At 43.0% G+C, this 21,333-nt stretch overlaps 2 protein-coding genes across 10 annotated transcripts; one reads left to right on the top strand and one right to left on the bottom strand.

Annotated features, from left to right (window-relative positions):
- The first annotated feature begins 64 nt into the window (after window positions 1–64).
- On the top strand, window positions 65–16,323 carry mcf2b (MCF.2 cell line derived transforming sequence b). 9 transcript variants are annotated; one of them, XM_028982839.1, is made up of 27 exons: window positions 65–199; window positions 2,054–2,188; window positions 2,437–2,553; window positions 3,024–3,173; window positions 3,259–3,383; window positions 5,297–5,411; window positions 6,721–6,840; window positions 7,151–7,342; window positions 8,310–8,501; window positions 8,566–8,743; window positions 8,840–8,931; window positions 9,023–9,108; window positions 10,218–10,284; window positions 10,381–10,496; window positions 10,582–10,651; window positions 10,784–10,876; window positions 10,986–11,078; window positions 11,377–11,502; window positions 11,897–12,118; window positions 12,227–12,319; window positions 12,579–12,699; window positions 12,883–12,943; window positions 13,755–13,948; window positions 14,153–14,256; window positions 14,583–14,695; window positions 14,762–14,876; window positions 15,395–16,323. In XM_028982839.1, the coding sequence occupies exons 1-27, from the start codon at window positions 149–151 to the stop codon at window positions 15,407–15,409; spliced, it is 3,156 nt and encodes a 1,051-aa protein (XP_028838672.1). In that variant the 5' UTR covers window positions 65–148; the 3' UTR covers window positions 15,410–16,323. The 9 variants fall into 9 exon arrangements, 7 of the variants coding, with proteins under 7 accessions (XP_028838672.1, XP_028838675.1, XP_028838674.1 ...); XM_028982842.1 differs by having other exon boundaries at window positions 13,839–13,948; XM_028982841.1 differs by having other exon boundaries at window positions 12,579–12,657.
- f9b (coagulation factor IXb) lies at window positions 16,308–19,834 on the bottom strand. Its single transcript, XM_028982846.1, has 8 exons — window positions 19,669–19,834; window positions 19,311–19,480; window positions 19,020–19,044; window positions 18,829–18,942; window positions 18,550–18,684; window positions 18,082–18,437; window positions 17,257–17,380; window positions 16,308–17,173 (listed from the first exon to the last, which is right to left on the bottom strand). The coding sequence occupies exons 1-8, from the start codon at window positions 19,733–19,735 to the stop codon at window positions 16,602–16,604; spliced, it is 1,563 nt and encodes a 520-aa protein (XP_028838679.1). The 5' UTR covers window positions 19,736–19,834; the 3' UTR covers window positions 16,308–16,601.
- Window positions 19,835–21,333: the final 1,499 nt, after the last annotated feature.

A 21,333-nucleotide genomic window follows, 5' to 3' on the forward strand; every position in this document is an offset into this window, starting at 1 on the left:
TCCTCCATGTCGTCCCGGGATGTGCGTGGTTGGTTGGATGCTGGCGGGATGCTGGGATGCGGGTAGGCTGCTGCAGTGCTGACGCTTGCAGTCCCACCGCGCGACTGACGGAGGGAGGGAAGTTGTGAAAAGAGGGGGTCTCGGGAAAATGGCGGAGGCCAATCTGCCCCGGGGGCTGCCCCGGTTCCGGAGGACGATGGTAAGCGGCCGGATTCCGATGCTTCGGCGAACCCAGCTGCGTTTTACGTTTTTTTTTTTTTTTTTCTTGCCTGCAGCGGACGCGGTTCGCGCCGCACCGCCGGTTCCACCGCGCATGCGCCCCGCCGCACCGGGCAATAAAATAACGCGGCGCCGGGCAAAGTTCGCGTTCGTGCAAACGCCAATTTTTGGGCGTGAGAGTGTACTTTTTTTTTTTTTTTTGCGGTGCGGTGCGCCCTGCGGGACGTGGGCCGGGCGGATGGCGCAGAGGGTGGGTGGCTTGCGTGACATTCAGGGGACGCAACACGCACGTCCACGGCGACACGCACGTCCACTGACAGCCGTACCTGGCTACGCGGCAGGAACCGTCTCATTCCACGACAGACAGAAAGTTTCAGACAGTCAGACCGGCTGCCGGAGACGGGAAGCGTGTTTCATCGATCGCTTGTCCACGCCGAGACAGACAAGCAGGGCGGCCGGAGAAGTGAAGCGGCTCAGAACTGCGGCGTCAGGGGGATTTTATAGTGATCAGGCACCCGGTCGTGGTCCATTACTGATCTCTAGTCTACAAAGTGCACGTATCGGGCCTCAATATGCACGTCAAATGTTCACACACAGGTGCCACTGAGCAAAGCACCGTCCCCACACACTGCTCCCCGGTCGCCTGTCATGGCTGCCCACTGCTCAGGGTGATGGTTAAATGCAGAGGACAATTTTCACTGTGTGCACTGTGTGCTGTGCTGCTGTGTGACAATCACTTCACTTTTACTTTCATCACTTTAACTTAATGTAGTGTACATCATACCATACCATGCATGCATGAGGATGGGTGTGGGGGAATATTTGTGTGATATATGTTTTTATGCTATATTTTACGTAGTTTGAACAGCAATTGCTACTTACTTATACATTCAGACAATATCTACTGTTCAGATGTCATTTAGAAAACACCCTTGTTTTCCTTGGGAAATGATTTTGAATAGAAATGATCACTATGTCAGCCTTGTTGCTTGTCTAACCAGTCTAACTGATCTTAGCTCGACTAAGATAATTGCAAAATGGCTTCCTAATAATCACTCAAACCACAGGCTTGCATTAGTTATCACAGCAACATTTCTTTCTGATAATGGACCTTGGTACATTTATGCAGATATTCCCTTGCAGTTGTAAGTTTTCATTTACATTTACAGCATTTATCAGACGCTCTTATCCAGAGCGACTTACAATCAGTAGTTACAGGGACAGTCCCCCTGTCTTGCTCAGGGACACAATGCTAGTAAGTGGGGTTTGAACCTGGGTCTTCTGTTTCATAGGCGAGTGTGTTACCCACTAGGCTACTACCACCCTAAAAGTGAAAGTCATGAAAGTAACATTGCAGCACAGCAATACAACAAAATGTGTCCTCTGCTTTTAACCATCACCCTTGGTGAGCAGTGGGAAGCCATTACAGGCGCCCGGGGAGCAGTGTGTGGGGACGGTGCTTTGCTCAGTGGGACCTCAGTCTACATGTTTTTATATTTTTGTTAAATGTTATTCTTGCACTGTCTGCGTCCCCTGTTTGCACTTTATGTAGCCCAGTGTGTGACTTTAATTGTTTAAATGTTACATGTAGCACCAGGTTTCTGAGAAACGTTATTTCATATCACTATTTACTGTCTAACATGTGTATGTAGCTGACATGACAATAATGTTCAACTTCAAGATACCTTTAAAGTTGTAATAATGCAGTAATACACATGCATGCAAAGAAATGCATCAGCAATTTTATCAAGTATTCAATTTAAATCATTTAAAGAGAGCAAAGTGACCGGAACTGTTTCAGAAGGTGATCCCTCGCTCTCTCTTTTTCTCTCAGACGTCCTTCCACAGGAATCTACACCTGGTCCTGGTGCTGCGACCAACCAGTCTCCTCCAGCAACGCTCCCCTGGGGGCACCACCACTGATATCGGCTTTCGCTTCAGCCAGGAGGACTTTGCACTAAAGATGCCAGTAAGTAACACTTCTGTAAACACCTCAGGTACCCCTCTCCTCTTTCACTGGAATTGGATGGGATGGTCATATTTCAAATAGCAGCTTTTGCATTAAAAGATAATAATAAGTATTAACTAAATAATACACAGCTGTAAACTGTGTTTTTTGCAAATCTATTTCTGTTTAGGTTTGTTCGTTGAAAAGTTTTCTACTATTGCAGCACTATATATCAACGATATCCTGATTTATTCATTCACTACTTGCAGGTCATCATGTTGAGCTCTGTGACAGACCTTCTCCGCTACATCGATGAGAACCAGCTGAGCTCCGAGTACGGTGGAACCCTGGAATGCTGCAGCAGCGACTGGATTGTCTTGCGAACAGTACGTATGTCATTTCGTCGGGATTTAGTTGTCGCACACTGCGAGAAACTGTTTTATGACCCGAAATGGGACATTCGTTAAATTTGAAGTCATGGAAAACTAAAAGGATTTCAAAGCCCTCAAGTGAAAATTTTATTCACAACAGAACATAGATATATAACATATGTTTAGACTGAGAAACTTTACAATTTTACATACAAAATTTGCTCATTTCATTCATGCCACAGGTCTCAAAATAATCCCAACATCCAAGCTTTTTCAGAATTTGGGTTGTACTACATTTCTTACACTTAATAAAGCTACAAATTAGGCAATATATATAAACCATAAGATATTTTAAGTCTACAATTACTACCAAACAAGCAAATGGGTTGATATTTGAAGTCTGTTTTAAGCACAGTGTGATGTTATTGGATTAGTTTCAAACTGGGGACAATTTTATGACGTTCTGTCACTTTCTCCTCCTGCAGGCCATTGAGAGTTTTGCTGTGACAGTGAAGGAAATAGCTCAGCTGCTTCAGACTTTTGGCACCGAGCTGTCAGAGACAGAGCTGCCAGACGAGGCCAGTGGCATCGAGTACCTCCTCAGGTCCCACACTGACAAGTACCGGCAGATGAAGGTTAGACTGCCTGTAGTTTTAAGCTTGAATCTATTTCAAGTTAGGTTTATGTGGAATTAGTTTCCTCATATAAACATTTTGGTAGGATGACATCCGCTCAGTGATGAAGGAAGGACGAAACCTGCTCACCAGCCTGGAGGCTTCCAAGGCTCCAGAGGGGGCCACAGCTGAGGACAGAGATGGCCGGCAGGACAGGGACACAGTGCAGAGGTACACATGATCATCAAGGTCTGGCAGGTTGGGATGCAACTAATGACTATTTTGATAGTCGACTTCTGATCAGATTATAAATTGTATTATTATAAAATGACTCTTATTTAGCTACCAGATTTTACATTTAGCATGAGGTTATTTAAATGATGTGGGAAATAATGAAGACAATAGGTTTATTTTCCAAACAGTGTAAAAAAAAGAGAATAAAATAGAAAACTCTTTTTCTGTAAGACCAAGACCAGCACATTAGCAGCAGTAAAACAGTGCAAAACATTCAATCACACTTTATGTGCACTAACCAATAAATAAGATAATATCCACTGACGTTATGAGCGGATTTTTAGATGCGCTCCACAAACAATGTAAACATCGTAATGTGCACTTATCACCTTGATAATTTCATAAAACATAAATAAACTACATAAACTATTCAGGCACTCCCTGGTCTCTAACCATCGTTTCATTTGTTCATTTTGTCATTTGCCATGTCATATGTCAGTTTCAGACTAAAAGTTTGTACAATTGGCCTAGAGAGCTGTCACCCATTTTGACAAGCAAATTTTTTGAGCAAATTCCCTGGACCCTCTATGATTTTTTTCATTGCAAAAAAGTAGAGTAAATGTTGTAAACTTTTTTAAATGCCCGCTATTGCTTGCAAGCTGTGGGAGTTGTAGAGAAGTGCTTGTTTTGTAGGACAAGATTCATTCATGGGCTCCTCCCCACAAACAGAGAAATGGAAGTACCACTGTGCCACTTGTCCACTTATCGCCAGGGCAGTACCCTTCTTAAAAACAATAATGTACCTATCCTCGCAGGTACCAATTGTATACCTGTCATGACTGTAATTTAAAATTATATTTACATATAAGTATGATGTAGTGGTCTGCAAAGGGCAGCACACTTGTTGTGTTGCCCAGGGAGCTGGGGGTTAAAGGCCTTGCGTAAGGAGCCACAGACGTGGGGAGGCTGGGTTCGAACCGGCAACCCTCAACTCACAGGCACAGAACGCTGTATACGCTGCTATGTCTGTCTGTCTGTCTGTGATTTTTTTTCTGTCATTGATGTATTTTCATATACATTTCTTTTTGTCCTTTGTTGTGTTATGCTGCTGTGGAAAAATTACAAACATGAACATCAGCCTCTTTTGGAAACATTGGTCAGATCCACTATCCATTCTATCACGATTGTGCAGCTGAAATGTCACAATTTACAAGCATTTTTGTTGGTACATTGGGGTTAATTTGGATCAATTCCATGTGGTGCACGTTCATGGGTACAACTATGTACTTTTCCAAATCATTTACCTGTAAAGGTACAACATGGTATCACAAAGGACCTGTCCTGTACCTCAAGGTACAATCAACTGAAAGGAACATTTTTTTTACCTGGAGGACCTTCATTTCTCTGTATGCAGTTGCTGCACATATCACCTTTAAGAAGCAGTTGAAAACCCACTTATTCAAAAAGTATTTCAGACGAATCTAACACTTACACACGCACATGCACACACATTGCACAAAATTAAAAAAAAATCCTCGTCTAGCACTTAACAACTTAAGCTTGTTCTTTTTCTGACAAGTTAGGCCTTATCAGTGCTCTTAGTTTTGTAAACTCAAAATCTATAGAAATCGATCGAGAATCGCTGGTGTCTTCCTCCTGTAAGTCAATTTGGATTAAAGTGTCTGCAAAGTAAAGTAAAGTAAAGTATCAGCTTGAAAATGTATGTGCAGGTTGCGAGAATAGTTCTATAGAATTTGGTGTTTGTGTTTTGTTTACATCATGACTATATCAACTGACTGGTTTTTAGGAGCAGGCGCCTACACCAGGGGAGACAATTTTCTACTATCAAATTCATCATCAGACTATAACATAGACAGTGTTAATTGTGTGATCTTTGTGCCACCTTTCAGACTTTTAACCCAACTTCGGGATATGGAGATGGCTTTCGATGGATTTTTTGAAAAGCATCACCTTAAACTGCAGCAGTACCTACAACTGCTGAGATACGAGCAGAACTTCCATGAGGTACGTCGGGGGAGGAAAAAGATTCTGTCTTAATATATATGCATATACTGTATATAGGACAATCACAGAATACATATTTTACATAAATAGATATTCATGATCTGTTTTGGACCCACAAAGAGTTAATTATGTCATTGTGTCATTGTTTTGATCATTTCTTAATATGCAGATGTTATAAGTGTTTCATTTCCAGGTTTTATGTTGTATTTATGTGGAGTGGCATAGTGATCATAAAAGACAAAATGATTAACTAGCATTTAAAAAAATGTATCCACCTAGATTTAACTTTTGCTTTAGCGAGTGATTGACAGTACCAAAACTAAATTTACCTTACAAAAAAAAGATCAAGCATGCTCATCCATAAACCAGTAAATCTACAGGCAATAAATCCTGTATGAGTGGCCATTTTTCTCAGACATTCAGTGGGGGTAATAATTATTGGATCCCATGCTAATTTAGTAAGTTTGCTCACTAACAAAGAAATGATCAGTGTATAATTCCAATGGTAGGTTTATTTGAACAGAACAATAACAACGTGACTCCTATAAATTGGCAAGATGGCCACTTCTAGCTGCTCAGTCATTGATAGGCATTTGTCAACTCAACTCTTCCCTCTCATCCCGTCCCTTCCCCAACTCAACCTAAAGTGCGAACGTCAACATGTAATTCGCTCTGGAAAAGAGTGTCTGCCAAATGCTGTAGATGTAAAGCAGACAAGAGCAAAACCTTTGGCATCAACTCAACTCGCCATGTTTGGAAGACATGCCTATGACTATGACAACGTCCAAACTTTCAAACATGGAGGTGGAAACATTATTTTTGGGTTTGTTTTTCTGCCCAGGGGACAGTACAACTGCACCACCATATACTGTGAAGTCTTGTGCGAGAACCTCCTTCTTTCAGCCAGGGCATTGGGAATGGCTTGGAGGGGATCTGAAAAGAGGAGTGGGACAAAAAAAACAACAAACTAAAACACATCTGAAACATCTGACTTCTGTTATTACCAATAAAGGTTTTGCCGCTAATACTAAATCATGCTATGCAAAATGGACAAAATACTTATAATTATTAACCCCCAATCCAGCAGGGCATCAAATAATTATTTCCCCCGCTGTACATGGAACCTGGACCATCTGAATATCGGAAGATCATATATGTATAATGCATATGAAATAAGAACACGGCAAAAATACAAAAGTTGTTTGAGTTCCATACAGCACGGCAGTTAGCCTCCCTTACCGTTTCCTAGTCAAAATTTCACAAAATGTTTGACATTGACGCCGTTTGCTCTGCCTTTCGTGTCGAGAAGATGGAGCAGGTCCTGGAGCAGCTCAGTGTGCAGGAGAAGGCCATCCCTGCAGTGGGAGGAAGTGTGGCCCAGACAGAACAGTTGCTCAAAGACCTGGAGGCCCTTGATGCGACAGCCGAGGTGAACGTGCAAGGCAGCATGTATTCAATTATGGTAGAAATCCACAGGTTGCGCATTAACCTTGTCACAGTTAACCGAGTCGTTCCACTCTAGAAGCCACACTACTGCACTGTACAAAGTGAACACGGGCTAAACGTAAAATAATAGAAGCGATCTGTCACACCTAATATTTTAGCACTGACCTAGTGTAAATCAAACCTGCTGTTAACTCTTTATTTACATTATTTACATCAATGCTAAATATTAGCTGTGACAGGCAGTGTTCCAGTGAACCAGAGACAGACGGGTTTTGTCCCCCTTTTTTCCACAGGAGGAGATGGGCCGGGCACAGATTATCATTTTGCACGGGCACCAGCTGGCCGCCAGTCACCACTATGCTCTGGCGCTTATCGTGCAGCGCTGCAACGAGCTTCGCCACCACTGTGACACGCTCACCACGTCCATCCGAGTCAAGCGTGCCAGTCTCACACGTGTGCGCGACCTGCTGCTTCACCTGGAAGAGGTACACACACACACACACACACACACACACACACACATTGCCATTAGTATCTCTCATGCGCATAATATTGCTGTTTTGGTGCACACACATTTAAAATAAATACACACAGATATTGTTTTGGATACGTGAGAATACTTCCACAGGGATTCCACGGGGATTCCATTTCACTTGGCCTCATGGTAAATAATCTTTGACTGTTAATTCCCTCATGTAAATGAATTAATGTCACGGCCAACACACCTCCAGCCCACCAGAGGGCGCCAGACCTGCCGGGGAGACAGTGGGCAGCGCCGAGTATAAAAGTTTTATTCCCCAGAGACGCTAGCCTTCTTTGCCACGCCCGAATAACTCAACTCATTGACCATGACCTTTGCCGGCCCCTCTTGAGACGACGATCGATTTATGGATTGAACCTCCTTACCACGACTTTTGCCTGTCCCTGACCTTGAGCCTGCCTGCCCCTTTTGTTAAGACATAAATCCATTAAACCTTCATCCCGCCCAAGACGTCCTCCTGTCCAGCTCACGTTCCCGAACCGTCCTTAAACCAGCCGTCTTCCTGTTCTCCTCTGTCCCGGTGTTTTTGTCCACGGATCCAGAGCTCTCTCCCCGACCACTGCTTCCTTCCCGTCCTCACTCACCGCCAGTCTCCCCCTCACTGACCAAATGCCTCCGGTCCTCCTCCACAGCTCGAGGACTTGTCCCCTTACTCCAAGCATGTCTGCAAGTGCGTCACCGAATTCGCTTTGTGACAATTAATCATTTGAAGAGCTAAGATGGCATGCATACTCACTCACCAATATTCATTAGTGTGAAGCAGTTTTGGTGGCATTACATCTGAATATGTATATAATTTAGCAGTTATAACTCTATTGGTCATAAATCATAGATTTTTGGGTTTAGTATCGTATCATAAATATACCAAACATCACATATTCATGAATTGCTTATCTTGTTTGTTTGTTCAGGCTCTGCACTGGTGTGATCAGGGTGCCTATCTCTTAGCGGGTCAGCTGGTCGATAAATTCCAGTCCAAAGAGGGCGCCCAGGCAGCGCTGCGTGACATCGAGAAACTCGAGGAGGGGGCACCATCAGTCATTAGATCCAGCGCCGATGTCCTCATCCTCGAGTTCCAAGCTATTCTCACTCCTCAGCTGCAGGTACAAACACACACACAAACCTACAGACAGACAACGTCAAGTTATGACACTCCTTTGCTCCCAGGCCCAGATAGGCGCTGCTGCCGACAAACTGATGGCAGTACGTGGAATGATCCAGAGCCGGCAGGCCTGTCTGAGGAAGCTGGCGGACGTGCAGGTCAGGCCCATCCAGCTGGTGGCCCCCCGGCCGGAGAATCCCCCTCGCTGCAGATCGCCAATGTTCTCGCCCAAACACAGTATGGGTGAATTAACAGCATTTCTTTCAACAATGCTTCACAGACAACTTTAACTCGTATAAAGCAGGCGATAATTTAATACCGCTCCTTGTTTCTCAATAGGCGTAGATTTTAACTCCACCTTAAAATTCACCTTTGACCTGGCCTTACCTGGCAAAAGGGGGTCAAGGAAAGGCTCAAGTGCAAAAAAATATGTATGTATGAATAGCGTATTACATTTATAATTTTACAGTATACTGTCCTGTATTTATTAAGGACTGAATTCCTACATATATTTTTCTGTAGATTGAAGTCATGCATGACTATGAGGAGAACCGGAACTCCATATCCTATGGTCCAGAGGGGGATGAGAACCATGACCAGAAGAAAAGGTATGAATGATCTCTACTCTTCTCTGTTCTTGATTGTAAGGGAGGCCATGAAGACCCCATTGTGCAGGGCAACTGAGCGGTGATGGTGGCAGGGGTGGAGAGACAAAGGGATTGAAGTTTATTCTGTTTATACTTTGTTTATTAAAATATATTTTTTAAAAATCTTCAATAAATACAGTTTTAAAACATAATAAATAAATAAAGTCAACATAATACATTTACATTTACAGCATTTATCAGACGCCCTTATCCAGAGTGACTTACAATCAGTAGTTACAGGGACAGTCCCCCCCCTGGAGCAACTTAGGGTTAAGTGTCTTGCTCAGGGACACAATGGTAGTAAGTGGGATTTGAACCTGGGTCTTCTGGGTCTTCTGGTTCATAGGCTAGCGTGTTACCCACTAGGCTACTACCACCCATAATAAAACATACGTCAACCTCTAAAAATTGCCAATAAAACTCTCCTTTCTTCTCATCTCAATTCTCTTATCTCAATCTTCATCTCATCTCCTCTTTATCCTCATCTAACAACTTGAGCAAGCCTTTATGGTCCTGGACCATTTGTGAGAAAGACAATAAATGAATAATCTTTACACCAACATTTAAACAGTTCATAATAAATTATATTGTGCATCCATCAAATAATGATGAAACCAATAAACTAATAAACACTTTCAGACATTTGAATTACGCAATCATTCATTTAAAAATCATTTCACATCTTTACTATAACCCCCTCGCATCAACGCGACCTCGGCACGCTCTTAGCTCCGCCCTTCCCCAGCACCCGGGAAACTTTTAAAACTCCCCACAGTCTTTTACTATAACAAACCAACGTCATCTTGTTTTTAGCCACCCGGTCTAATTACAAATCTAACATGGTGTTTATTATAATTAGGAAACACTGTAACCTGGTTGAGGCAAGAACTAACCATCAATAACAATTGTTATCATCAATTGTTGTTCCTGGTAACAGACCTTAGCTCTGTTATATTGATAGGATATGATATATAATTTTTTGTGCTTCTTTTTTTTTGAGCTAGTACGAATTTTGGAGTAACCAGAAGTTCCCTATTTCATCATTTTGCCCCTTTTTTTTGCCTCTGAAGACACGTGACTAAGGAGCTGATCGATACAGAGAGAATCTACGTGGAGGAACTGCTGTCAGTGCTGCTGGTGAGATAAACACACACACACACACACACACACTCCATATGACACGTGTGCCAAAGCTGCAGGTATTGAAGGACCTGTCTGTGATGCTGCCGTCAGGGCTACAGGGCGGAGATGGATAACCCTGCTCTGTCCGGCCTGCTGCCTGATGTTCTGCGCAGTAAGAAGGACGACCTGTTTGGAAACATGGCTGAGATTTACGGGTTTCACAGCAGGCAGGCAATGCAGTCCCAACCATGTACGTCAGATTTCATATCATGTGGGTTTTTAGTAATGATCGTATGTGCTGTCTGTTCTAAGGATCTTCCTACAGGACCTGGAGAGTTGTTTGGAGACCCCCAACAGGGTGGGAGCATGCTTCCTAGAAAGGGTGAGCTTTCACTTTTTGAGCATACGTTCAGAAATATACTATTGCTGACTAACAAAAATCAATAAGGTCTTAGCTTTTCAGTTCAATATTTTAAGGCTTTTCAAGATACCTGACAAATGTATGATTTTCCAGAAAGAAAGTTTCAAGGTGTATGAGTGTTACTGCCAGAACAAACCACGCTCTGAGGCGCTGTGGAGACAGTGCTCAGACTCGCCCTTCTTCCAGGTATTATACCCAGCCCTCGGGTGCCTCTCACTGGAAAGAGATTGCAGGAGTTTCGTTCCCGTGTGACCGCTGTTGTATTACTGGTTGTTTTATTACTATTTTGCTGCAGGAGTGCCAGAAAAAGCTGGAACATAAACTGGGCCTGGACTCATATCTTTTGAAGCCTGTGCAGCGGCTGACCAAATACCAGCTTCTGTTGAAGGTAGTTTATTGACACACTTAATAACAGATAATATTTGATTAATATTCACAATAAATAGAGATGCACTAGTGTTATGAACTGAAAAGTGCAGGTGACAGTAAAATACAACACAGGCCTTGTGTTGGCGTGGTTATCCAATTGTGGTGATATAATAACAGCCCCCCTAGGACAACATTGGGTTAAGTGTAAGAGTGGTCTCAGACTTGGTCTCAGACAGGTTCATATTTAATTTCACTGACCAATGGGTGACTGGTTGATGCATTAGTGCTCTAACTAAGCTCTCTCCATCTGGGTTCAGGAGCTTTTGAAGCACAGCGGAGACTCTGACTGTACCAGTGAGCTGCAGGGAGCTCTGAATGCCATGCTGGACTTGCTGAAGTTTGTCAATGATTCTATGCACCAAATCGCCATCACAGGCTACGAGGTAAAGACATAAGCAGACAGGTATAGGAGATACCAGAATGCTATTTTGGGCTTTATGGGTGAACTGGCTATTTGAAACTTTTTTTTTTAATGTATTCTATGCTGTTCTGCTGCATGCCAGTTCTGTGTACTGTGTAGTACTGTGGTTAGATTAGCTGGTGTTGTCAACACTTACTTTGGATTTTTTGGACTTGCAGTGAACTGTATTCATTTTGTATGTGTTCATTTGCAGATCTGAATTCCAGTTGCCATGGCCAAAAAATTAGGGTTAAATAAATTATTGCAAATAATAAGCACCGACTTACAGTTTACTGTACACAGCTGGTGTGACATTTTGCACTTTGCATCTTTAATAACTGATTTTCACTTCCAAGTGGCTTTTCTTTCACCACCAGGGGGAGCTAAGTGACCTGGGCCGTGTGCTGATGCAAGGCTCCTTCAACGTGTGGATCAGCCATAAGAAGGGAGCCACGCGAATGAAGGACCTGGCTCGCTTTAAGCCCATGCAGAGACATCTATTCCTGCATGAACGTGCCCTCCTGTTCTGCAAGAAGCGAGAGGAAAACGGAGAGGGACATGATCGGACTGCCTCCTACAGCTTCAAACACTGCCTACGGGTGTGTAGGAGCACCTTTTTTTATTAATATTTTTAAAAGAACAGCATTAAAACCTAAGCCTTTCTTGGTCAGATAACTTATTAAGCCATCGCCTGTTACCTGTTGCAGATGAGTGCTGTGGGCATCACAGAGAATGTTAAAGCCGATGTGAAGAAATTTGAGATCTGGTACAGTGGCAGAGAAGAGGTCTATTTAATTCAGGTAAAAGACCTGGTAAACAGATTGTTTTCATTTTGAACTGAAATGTTGAAATGTTCTTCTTCTAATAATCATATAAAAATATAATCCTTTTAACACAACAGGAATCAGCACTACACAACAGATATAGTAACAACGTGCTATTAATCCTTTTTTTTTTTTTTTAAACCATGTGTTTGGAACGGATGGCATACTCTATTAAGAAGTGCAAAGGCACCCACACTCCCACATAGATGCCCCTGTCTATGCCATGTTTCCTCAGGCACCTTCAGTGGAAGTGAAGATGGCATGGCTAACAGAGATCAGAAAGATCCTCACTAACCAACAGAGGGTCGTTCAAGGTTCCTACTTAGAGTCTCATTGTCTGTCAAGCTTCATCTTGGGTGTGTTCAGTGTTGTATGTTCTGCATAATTTTGTTACATTTCTTGTTCCACATTTTCATTCAGTTTGCACGCTTTCTTGTTATATGTTTGTGGCCTCGCCTCCTCTTCTATCTTGTAGTTATTTTTTACTTTACGGATTCTCTATCGTAATGTCAGTGTTCCTCTGTGTGTCCCGATCTCAGATGACAGCAGCCACGCATGTGTGGCTTCAGAACACCAGTTGTCCTCTCCCTTTGTGGACAGGTGACCTGCGCTCCTGACACATCAGCATGATCAGAAATGCTTTTGTCATGGCCACGTGTAGGACTTCATACTTGTCTGTGAAACTAACATTAAGCTTGTGTAAAATAGTACGACATATTATTAAATGATTCCCCTTGCTGCTCTGTCCTACACATGGCCTTAAGTGTGGCATGCTCAATATGGGGCATTTGGTATTACGTTTCTCCTGGCAAGTGCTGTAATTCACTGGGTACAAAATGTTCCCTTTCATCAGTCTGTGACAGTTATGGGTTTACAAATCTAGTCGATTTTCGTGATATCAGATCAAAAAATGGGGCACAGCAGGCAGCATTGTGGCCTCACACCCCCAAGGTTGTGGGTTCAAATCCAGGTCATGGCTTTGTTTTTTGTGTGCCATTTGCGGGCTCTCCCCACAATGGCACAGGTTTCTTCCAGGTTCTCCAGTCATCACCCAACAAACAAAATCATGCATGATAGGTGACTTAAAGTAAGCAAGATTTGTGATAACTATATGCTATCATTAATTATTGGAATGAAAGATATAATGCAACATGCTTTTTGCAACCCAATTGAAATGCAGGTGAGCCTTTATGGGAGATATTATGGGTCTTCAAGATTAAGTTTGCCAACTAGTAAAACATTATCCAACTGCCCCAGCATGAACTAATTTTGTTTGTACTGTGTATCATTAGGGTTTTATTTTAAAAGTGTAGTGGTGAATATGTGGCTCATGCTGGACCGAGACTTGACATTTGATGTGTTTTTGTCCTGCTTCTTTGTGACCCCCCCCCCCTTGTCTACCCCGCGCCAGTCTGGCGCGTGTGTCCGTGTGCATGCCCTGGAGCCCCACCCTGACCACGGCCTGCTCAGCTTGTTTTGATGTCCTTCCTCACAGCAAGCTGCAGGGGGCGTCGCTTAGCTCTGAGGAGGCCGAGTCGGGCCGCACCAGCCCGGTCCTAACCGACCCGGTCATCTTTGCGCCGCGACCGCAGCACAACCGCCGCAGTGAGTCCGACAAAAGTGCCAAAGGGTGGCAGCAAGTCAGCTAGTCAAGGACTAGATTGGTAGAATCAGAGGAATTAATTCGAACTTTTTTCTCTCTCACTCAGTTCTGTTTGTTATTTCTTTTCCATGAAATTAAAGCCAACCAGTGAGATGCCTTGGATTCTTTTTTTTTTTCCTCCGTTCTACTGTTCTGTGTGATTGCAGGTTGGCCAGGCACCTCCAACTCTGTAGACATCTGTGAGGACTGGACTGGTACTGACACCTCCAACCTGTCAGAGTCAGATGAGGATGAGGAAGCCACTCTGCTGGTGAGCCTGCGTTTTGATTGCGGCTGAAACCTCGCCCTGTTGCCGACACACTTGAAGTTCCATAATGAAGTTCCATAAGCCCCAAAACCGTTGGCTTGTTGCACACTTACTGTATCCTTCTGTCAGTAGCAGGCTGGCTGAATTTACCCCTTATTCGTCCCATATAAAAGAAAAGAGTGCTGAAATTTCAGCCTGTAAACCGCTGTGCATATGGGAACCATCAATTATTCACCACAATACGACCATAACCCCTGTAACCAATCTAAGCTCCGATCTCCTGCAGTGGCCCTAGCTAATGATTCATGGACCCCTTTCTCCCCACACAGGTTCCTGGGAGATACAGGGCATTGTTGGACAGCCATTTACACGGGACCAGTGACATCATCATCAAGTCCGGAGATGTAGTTCAACTGCTGCACGAAGACAAAGACGGGCACTGGTAAACCTGCCTTTACAGCGTATGGCATATTGGCTGTGACATGTTGAATGAAATGTTTTCTTCAAGGTTTGTAAGGAACAGCAGCAGTGGTGAAAAGGGGCGAGTTCCTTCAGATACTCTGATCAGGATCCTGGGGGATATTGGGCGTGGCTACTTCACTCGACAGGGAGATGAGTTAATGGTGAGTTTACATCACTGGTATTATTCAGTGTAAAGGACTACAATAGTCTTGACCATTTTCTTGATATAAATGTTAACATTATTATTGTATTCATTTATATTATAATGTGGGTCGTTCATGTATTTGTAATGGTGTGTGTGTCTGTGTGGTCTTGTGTTTTGTCCTGTGAAAGTGTCGCCTCAAAAACATGGTGGCAAATGCAATAAAGGTTTTCAATGAACTGCTGTACCAATGGCAACGATTATGCTATTGGACCAGAATTATATTGCTTTGGATGAATTAGTGTTTTATTATTTTCAACCATGAAATTCTTGTCAACTTCATTAAACGCAAAAAGTCTTATTTATTAGCTATGAAACTAGCTAATAGATAAGTATCCTATAATTTGTTTATAATTCATGAATAACTAGTAGTTTTTAAATTGAGAATTGAACAAATGTTTTTTTTTTACTTCTAATGTGACTTCTGTGCTTCATTGTGAAATACCTGCCAAAACCTTTTCAAACCTTGGGTTGCAGATGCAAGAACAGTGAAGATCAGAAAGCTGAGCTCCTATCCAACTTAAAACTCCTCATCCAGCACACATTCCTCACAGCCACAGCCATTCGTGACGATCCGGAAAATTACGTGGATGGTGAACCACTTTCGGGGCAGTCGGGCATTCAGACGGCCCCACTACAGTCAAGCACAATTGTTGTAATATGCTAACGTGTTCTCATTTTACCACAATGTGCCCAGTTTTCATACAGTAGCTTTAGTTCCAGTGGTGGACCAGTGCCGATTTCATGCCGATGCTGAACAGGACTGTGCTACTGGTTAACCAGGTGGATGTTGTATGTATATTCTCTGTACATGAGTGTAGAATAATTTGAATGGACTGACTGATAAGCTTTAAAATCAAGGAGGTAAAGTTATTTTCTTAACAGCACTGACTGTAAATCAGGGACTGGGACTCGCTGTTGAAATTTTGTGCCAACTCTCAAGATGCCATAGAGACCTTCCTTATTCCTCTGCATCCTTATTTTGAAGAAAACACCAAAATTCTACACAGGTCTGACAGTTTCTGGGACGCATTGGCAATAAAAAAAAAAGATCAACTTTCTGCATTTTGTGCATGTCAACTAGTGTTTGAAAAGAGATGCTCCTGTCTTGTTGTCTACTTACATTTTTATTTCACGCTTTTGTACTATACACCCGTTAAAATCATGTACGTTTTTTATGTTTCCGTTAACACTCCTTGCAAAGGTTCCTGCCCAGGATACAGTGATTGGTGATGGTCATAGTTTAAGAAGAAAGATATGTGGCATTAATGTGTTATAAACATGCATATGTTATAAATCCTCTGACAGAAGAAGAAAGTGACCTCATGTAAATATAAGAACTTGAAAGAATGTTATTTCACAAATATATGAGCACAAATATGAGAAAACGTCTTTTGCCTTTGTCATTTATGTTGCTGAGTAACAGCCACTTAACAATTTATTACTATTATTATTATTATTATTGAATACTGGGATAGGGCCTCTACTGGTTTTCATTGCAATTATGACCACGAAATCACTTGATTCCCCTACAGAGGGGCCCATATTAATGATTAATAATATTAATGATTTGTTTTGCACAAGGGAATATTTTGGCAATACCTAATATTATCCATCCTAATTGACTGCTGATATATCACAATCGTACATTGTTATCAAGTTACCAAGTTTGAGTTAAGAGTCTTCAGCGCAGCTTTTTGTGAGAGATCTTCAGGCCGGTGATGTTGGAAATCCAGTTGTAGTATCGGGAGACTCGTGTGTAGATGCCATATTTCCCCTCCATGGCGCACTCCTCCCCCCAGCTTACGATGCCCGTGAGGAACCAGGTGTTCTTGAAGCGGGAGGCGTGGGGCCCCCCACTGTCCCCTTGGCACGAGTCCTTCTGCACAGAGCTGTAGCCAGCGCAGAACATGAAGCGGGTCACGCGGTCGCTACTGCTCCCCTTGCACTCCAGCCGATCCACGTACGGCACCTCCACCTTCTTCAGCACTGGGGACTCCATGCCGTTGTAGCGCTCCCGGCCCCAGCCGCTCACTAACGAGGTGCCGGCGTTCACTATGAGGTACTCGGTGAAGTCTTTGGGCCCTAGGCAGACGGGTATGATGCGGTCAGTGAAGGTGATGGGCGTGCTGAGACGCAGCAGGGCAATGTCGTGGTTGTAGACGCTCTTCTTGGAGTTGTAGTGAGGGTGGAGGCGGTACTCCTCGACCTGATGATCGCTCTCTGTGCCCTCGCTGCGCTGGCTGTTGTGCTCACCTGACAATCGAACGGCAGATGTTGAGACAAAACTAATCTATGGCAATAAAAATTGCACGGTGTATTTTTTCCGTCCATCTCACCGAGTCGGACGAAGAATGGCCCTGTGCTCTCCGCAATGCAGTGTGCGGCAGTAATGACCCAGTATTCGGTCAACAGGGAGCCTCCGCAGAACACAAGTTTTGTAGCAGAGTTAATGAGCGCAGCCTGGCATGATCAGAGGGGACAACGGTGCAGATTAGCATTTATCACCCCTGAGCAGAGTCTGAATATTGAAAACCGAAGGTACCAAACAGACACTTACGCTTAATAATGAAGACTTAGCTTTTATGAACACCATGGGTAAGTTCAGTATAAATCCTAAACCACGAAAATTCTAATCCAGAATCTGGTTTTCAAACAACCGGGTTTTAAAGAAGGCCACTGACAAATGTAACACCTCACTGCATTTTGTTCATTGAAAGATAACCCCCTTCACATTGTACACAAAAGCAAAGAAAATCAATAGATCAATAGCAGTCATTCATGCTGTGCATCACATTAACAAAAGCACCTGCCATTTTGTATTCATAATCTGTATTTTATGAAAGAAAAAAATTCATTTTGTTGAAAAAATTCCTCATCAAGTCATTTAGATAACAGATGGATATACCGCTAATGACAAAATGTCATTTTTTCAAGGACATAAAGTCCTTGAATTAAGTGACTATCTGTTGTTGATAAAATGCATTTTGTGGACAAAATTACAATTTTCTGATCTTCATGCAATGCAGATTCAGTCCTGGCAGCATTTGCACTTTATATGTCTCATATCAGGTTGAACATGATTGTTGCTATGTTTGTTTAAGCAAAGTTTGCCTGTTCAGTGAGTCTAAAAACACTCAGAAATTTTCATGGCCCTCACCGACCTGCCATGGAATCTCTCCTGGTGTGGCTTCATCGCCGCCAACAATGCGGTAGTCGCTCTTCTTTTTTTCGGTGATGGTGGGTAAAGTTGGGTAGGAGTTCCAGGAAGCGTTTTTGTTCAGGGCGCCCACCAGGGTGCCGTTGGTGTCAGCTGGCGTGAGGAGAGTGACTGTAGCGTCCGTGACATTCTCCACAGGTGTGGGGCCTACACTGGTGGCATTCCCACTGGGTTTCTCTGAGGCATTGAAGTGGTCGTCATAGGTGAGTTGATTCTGGTCGACAGTCTCGGCATTAATAAGAGACCTCGTGGTGAGAGATGCCATTACACTTTTACCAAGGCGCCCACAGGGATATTCTCCTGGTAAACATAAAGTGACAGACTTTAGTCTGTCGGCTCAGCTTCTATATCTTAGAAGGCTTACTTGTTATTGGGCTAGTTTCAGAATTTGGTAATAAACATAGAAAGACACCTATGGGATGACAGGATTTTTTGTCTTCAGCCAACTGATACCCATGGGCGCATTCGCACGTTGCTCCGCCCAGTTTATCCACCAAACAGAACTGCATACATCCACCGTTGTTGACATTGCACTGGCGTGCGATCTCTAAATTGGAGATGGGGGTGGGGGGGTTAGCGTCACAGACTAAAGAGAGTTCTGCAGCCCTAGGTTAAACACTGGAGGTACTGGTGCACTTATTTGCGATTATTTGGAGCCTTAGCACTAGACCAGTGTGGAAAATAGGGTCACCTATCTCACAGTTCTTCCCGTTGAATCCAGCAAGGCACCAACAGACGTAAGAATTCATGCCATCCTCACAGCTGCCCCCATTTTGGCAGGGAAAGGATTCACACTGATCCCCATCTAAAGGAAAAAAAAACAAATGCTAAGACTTTTCATGTTTTGGCTTGACATTAATCTTAGCGATTTTCAATACTAACCCACATAACTGACCCAAAACTCCATCTGTAACAGAAACAATGAGACAGGAAGTGATTGTTCTGGAACTGCATGCAACAAGGCTCTACAGGTGTCTTTTTAATGCCTTATTTTGTGTTCCATGTTCTACTCTATAAGCTATAAACCCAAACCTCAACATAAGTAAGCGGCTTAAGGCACCTTTTGCTCCACATCCTACAGCCCTAATCAAGAAGATGAAATCTGAAAGGCGTCAATCCTTATTAGATCATGTTCTGATTGGATCACGACGGTGAAGGAGGGGGGTGACACACCGTTTTCTCATAGTCCTCAAACACCTCCCTGGCTTCCTCCAGGACGCATCGCTCCTCTATGCACTCTCGCTCCAGATTATCTTTCATCAGCTCCTCTAGGTGCCCAGTGTTATATCGCTTCTGCCTCTTTAGGATCATGTCTGCTGACTGCTTTGGCAGAAAAACTGCAGCTGGGAGAAAAGAACATAATAAAATTCCGATCAAGAAATTTCAATGAAAATCTATGTTTGTTCGACCAAAAATGCAGATCTTTTTGAGCTGCCCTCCCAACTGAAAGTAGCCCATTCTCACATATGCACTGTTAAACCTGGCCAATAAAAGTCTTCCAGAGAGCACAAAACCTCCAGCTTTAATTTACCTCCAGATGCCAACCACGTGTTCAGCAGAAGACCACTCACTACGACCAAGATAGCAATTCTCCCCATCTTCTCAGGCCAAAAAAAACTTTAAAGCGCTCTTAAAAGCTGAGACCCAGATGACGATTTGTTCCAAAGTGCAAGACTATTTGTACATGCAGAGCGTGAGCTTCCTGTGTTTGTGTGTGTGTGTGTGTGTGTGTGTGTGTGTGAGTACATAGCACGTACATAACATAAATACATGAAGGAGTTTTTGCATTAGTGATAATTAGATTTATTTTAATGTATTTAAATTATTCAAATGAACAGACAAGGCCCACCGCATGGTCATATAATAATGTTTTTGTGAGAGTTAGCACACGTAATATGCGATAGTGCAGATGCGTAATGCCACTGTTAGACACTTGGTGTGTGAGAGTTTGTGTGGAATTGCAAGCCCGTTAATTTTTTTGCACACACACACTGTTCCAGCTTGTGCAATAAGCTTCAGGAAATGTTGACATGCGCCTGACTCATGCTGGTCTTGCATCTGATGTCCGAAAGTTAAACAGTGACTACAGAGTGGCTCACGGCTATTTACACAAGCTGCATAATGGCAGCTAACTGAAACGTCTGCTTTCAGCCACTGCCTGTTGAGGGAAGACTTTATTTCCCTTCAGCCATACGTAAAACATCACGGCATTAGCACTGTTTTTTTTTTTTTTATAAAAATCTATTTTTCTTGGCTGAAAACTGCCCTCTGGATCAAAAGAGGGTGAAGTGTGCTTGATGGTGGTATTGTGGGATTCGTTGAGCAGGAGGTTCGCTTTGTGGATTAGCATGTTGACAGGCGATGCCTCTCAATCAATGCAAATTAGCGCAAAAACACCAACAAGACCCTAAACAGTACCTTGGTTTAGAAAAGAGCCAAATCAAACATCAGCGCCTTGGCTGCAATTAATTAGGCAATAAAGAGTTTCGATCCAACTAGCATCTAGGGACTAAACAGAGCTCGGAATCACTTGTACTGCATTAGGCTCCAACTTGCACGTTCCTGCAGTTACTTCTTTTTTATTTCCAAAGATGGAGGTCAAGCTCTGGCCACTCGCTCCAGAATATTGATCTTCTCCTCCTTAAGTCATTGCTGTCAGTGCACTTTGGACCACTGTCATTTCTAAAGCTTTCAATTGTCTCTCTTGCAATCTGTGTTGCAGGACCCAAACCAAGATGCTCCCAATAATAGGGTTTCCGACTGTACCTAGTACAATCTGCTAGTAGGCTTATATAGTCACAGGTTTGTGCTTTAGTGATTAATGACAATTGTGCATTTAGTGATTAATTTTTAGACCTAACCATAATGATGTATATCCAACAGCTGTCAAGATGGCTGGACATGGTGAGAATGAAGCACGCATACGCACAATGACACGAGACAGGGGTTTATTACATGGTGAACAAGACAGGGGAAACGTCACGAAACAATGACCCGATGGCGAACAGACATGAACAGGGCAGCTTTAGATTCAAGATTCAAATTTGGTTTATTGTCAGTATAACAGTATACACAGTATACCGTGTATTGAAATAATGTTTTACACAGACCCCCCCATAGTGCAATCATAAAAGAAAGAATAATATATATGTATATTCATGCTAATCTAAACTATACTAACTTAAAATACTGTACA

The sequence above is a fragment of the Denticeps clupeoides genome, chromosome 6 (genome assembly GCF_900700375.1).
Source record: "Denticeps clupeoides chromosome 6, fDenClu1.1, whole genome shotgun sequence".
Classification (NCBI taxonomy): Eukaryota; Metazoa; Chordata; class Actinopteri; order Clupeiformes; family Denticipitidae; genus Denticeps; species Denticeps clupeoides.

Bases quoted from the DNA above. Each gene is read 5' to 3' on its own strand.
- mcf2b (XM_028982839.1), top strand. From the start codon at position 149: ATGGCGGAGGCCAATCTGCCCCGGGGGCTGCCCCGGTTCCGGAGGACG. The intron at 12,700-12,882 runs GTGTGTTCAGTG...TCCCGATCTCAG, and splicing joins TCTGTCAAGCTTCATCTTGG to ATGACAGCAGCCACGCATGT. The intron at 13,949-14,152 runs GTGAGTCCGACA...GTGTGATTGCAG, and splicing joins ACCGCAGCACAACCGCCGCA to GTTGGCCAGGCACCTCCAAC.
- f9b (XM_028982846.1), bottom strand. From the start codon at position 19,735: ATGGGGAGAATTGCTATCTTGGTCGTAGTGAGTGGTCTTCTGCTGAAC. The intron at 18,438-18,549 runs GTGTCTTTCTAT...TATGTTTACCAG, and splicing joins AAAATCCTGTCATCCCATAG to GAGAATATCCCTGTGGGCGC. The intron at 17,381-18,081 runs GTCGGTGAGGGC...TGATCATGCCAG, and splicing joins CAGGAGAGATTCCATGGCAG to GCTGCGCTCATTAACTCTGC.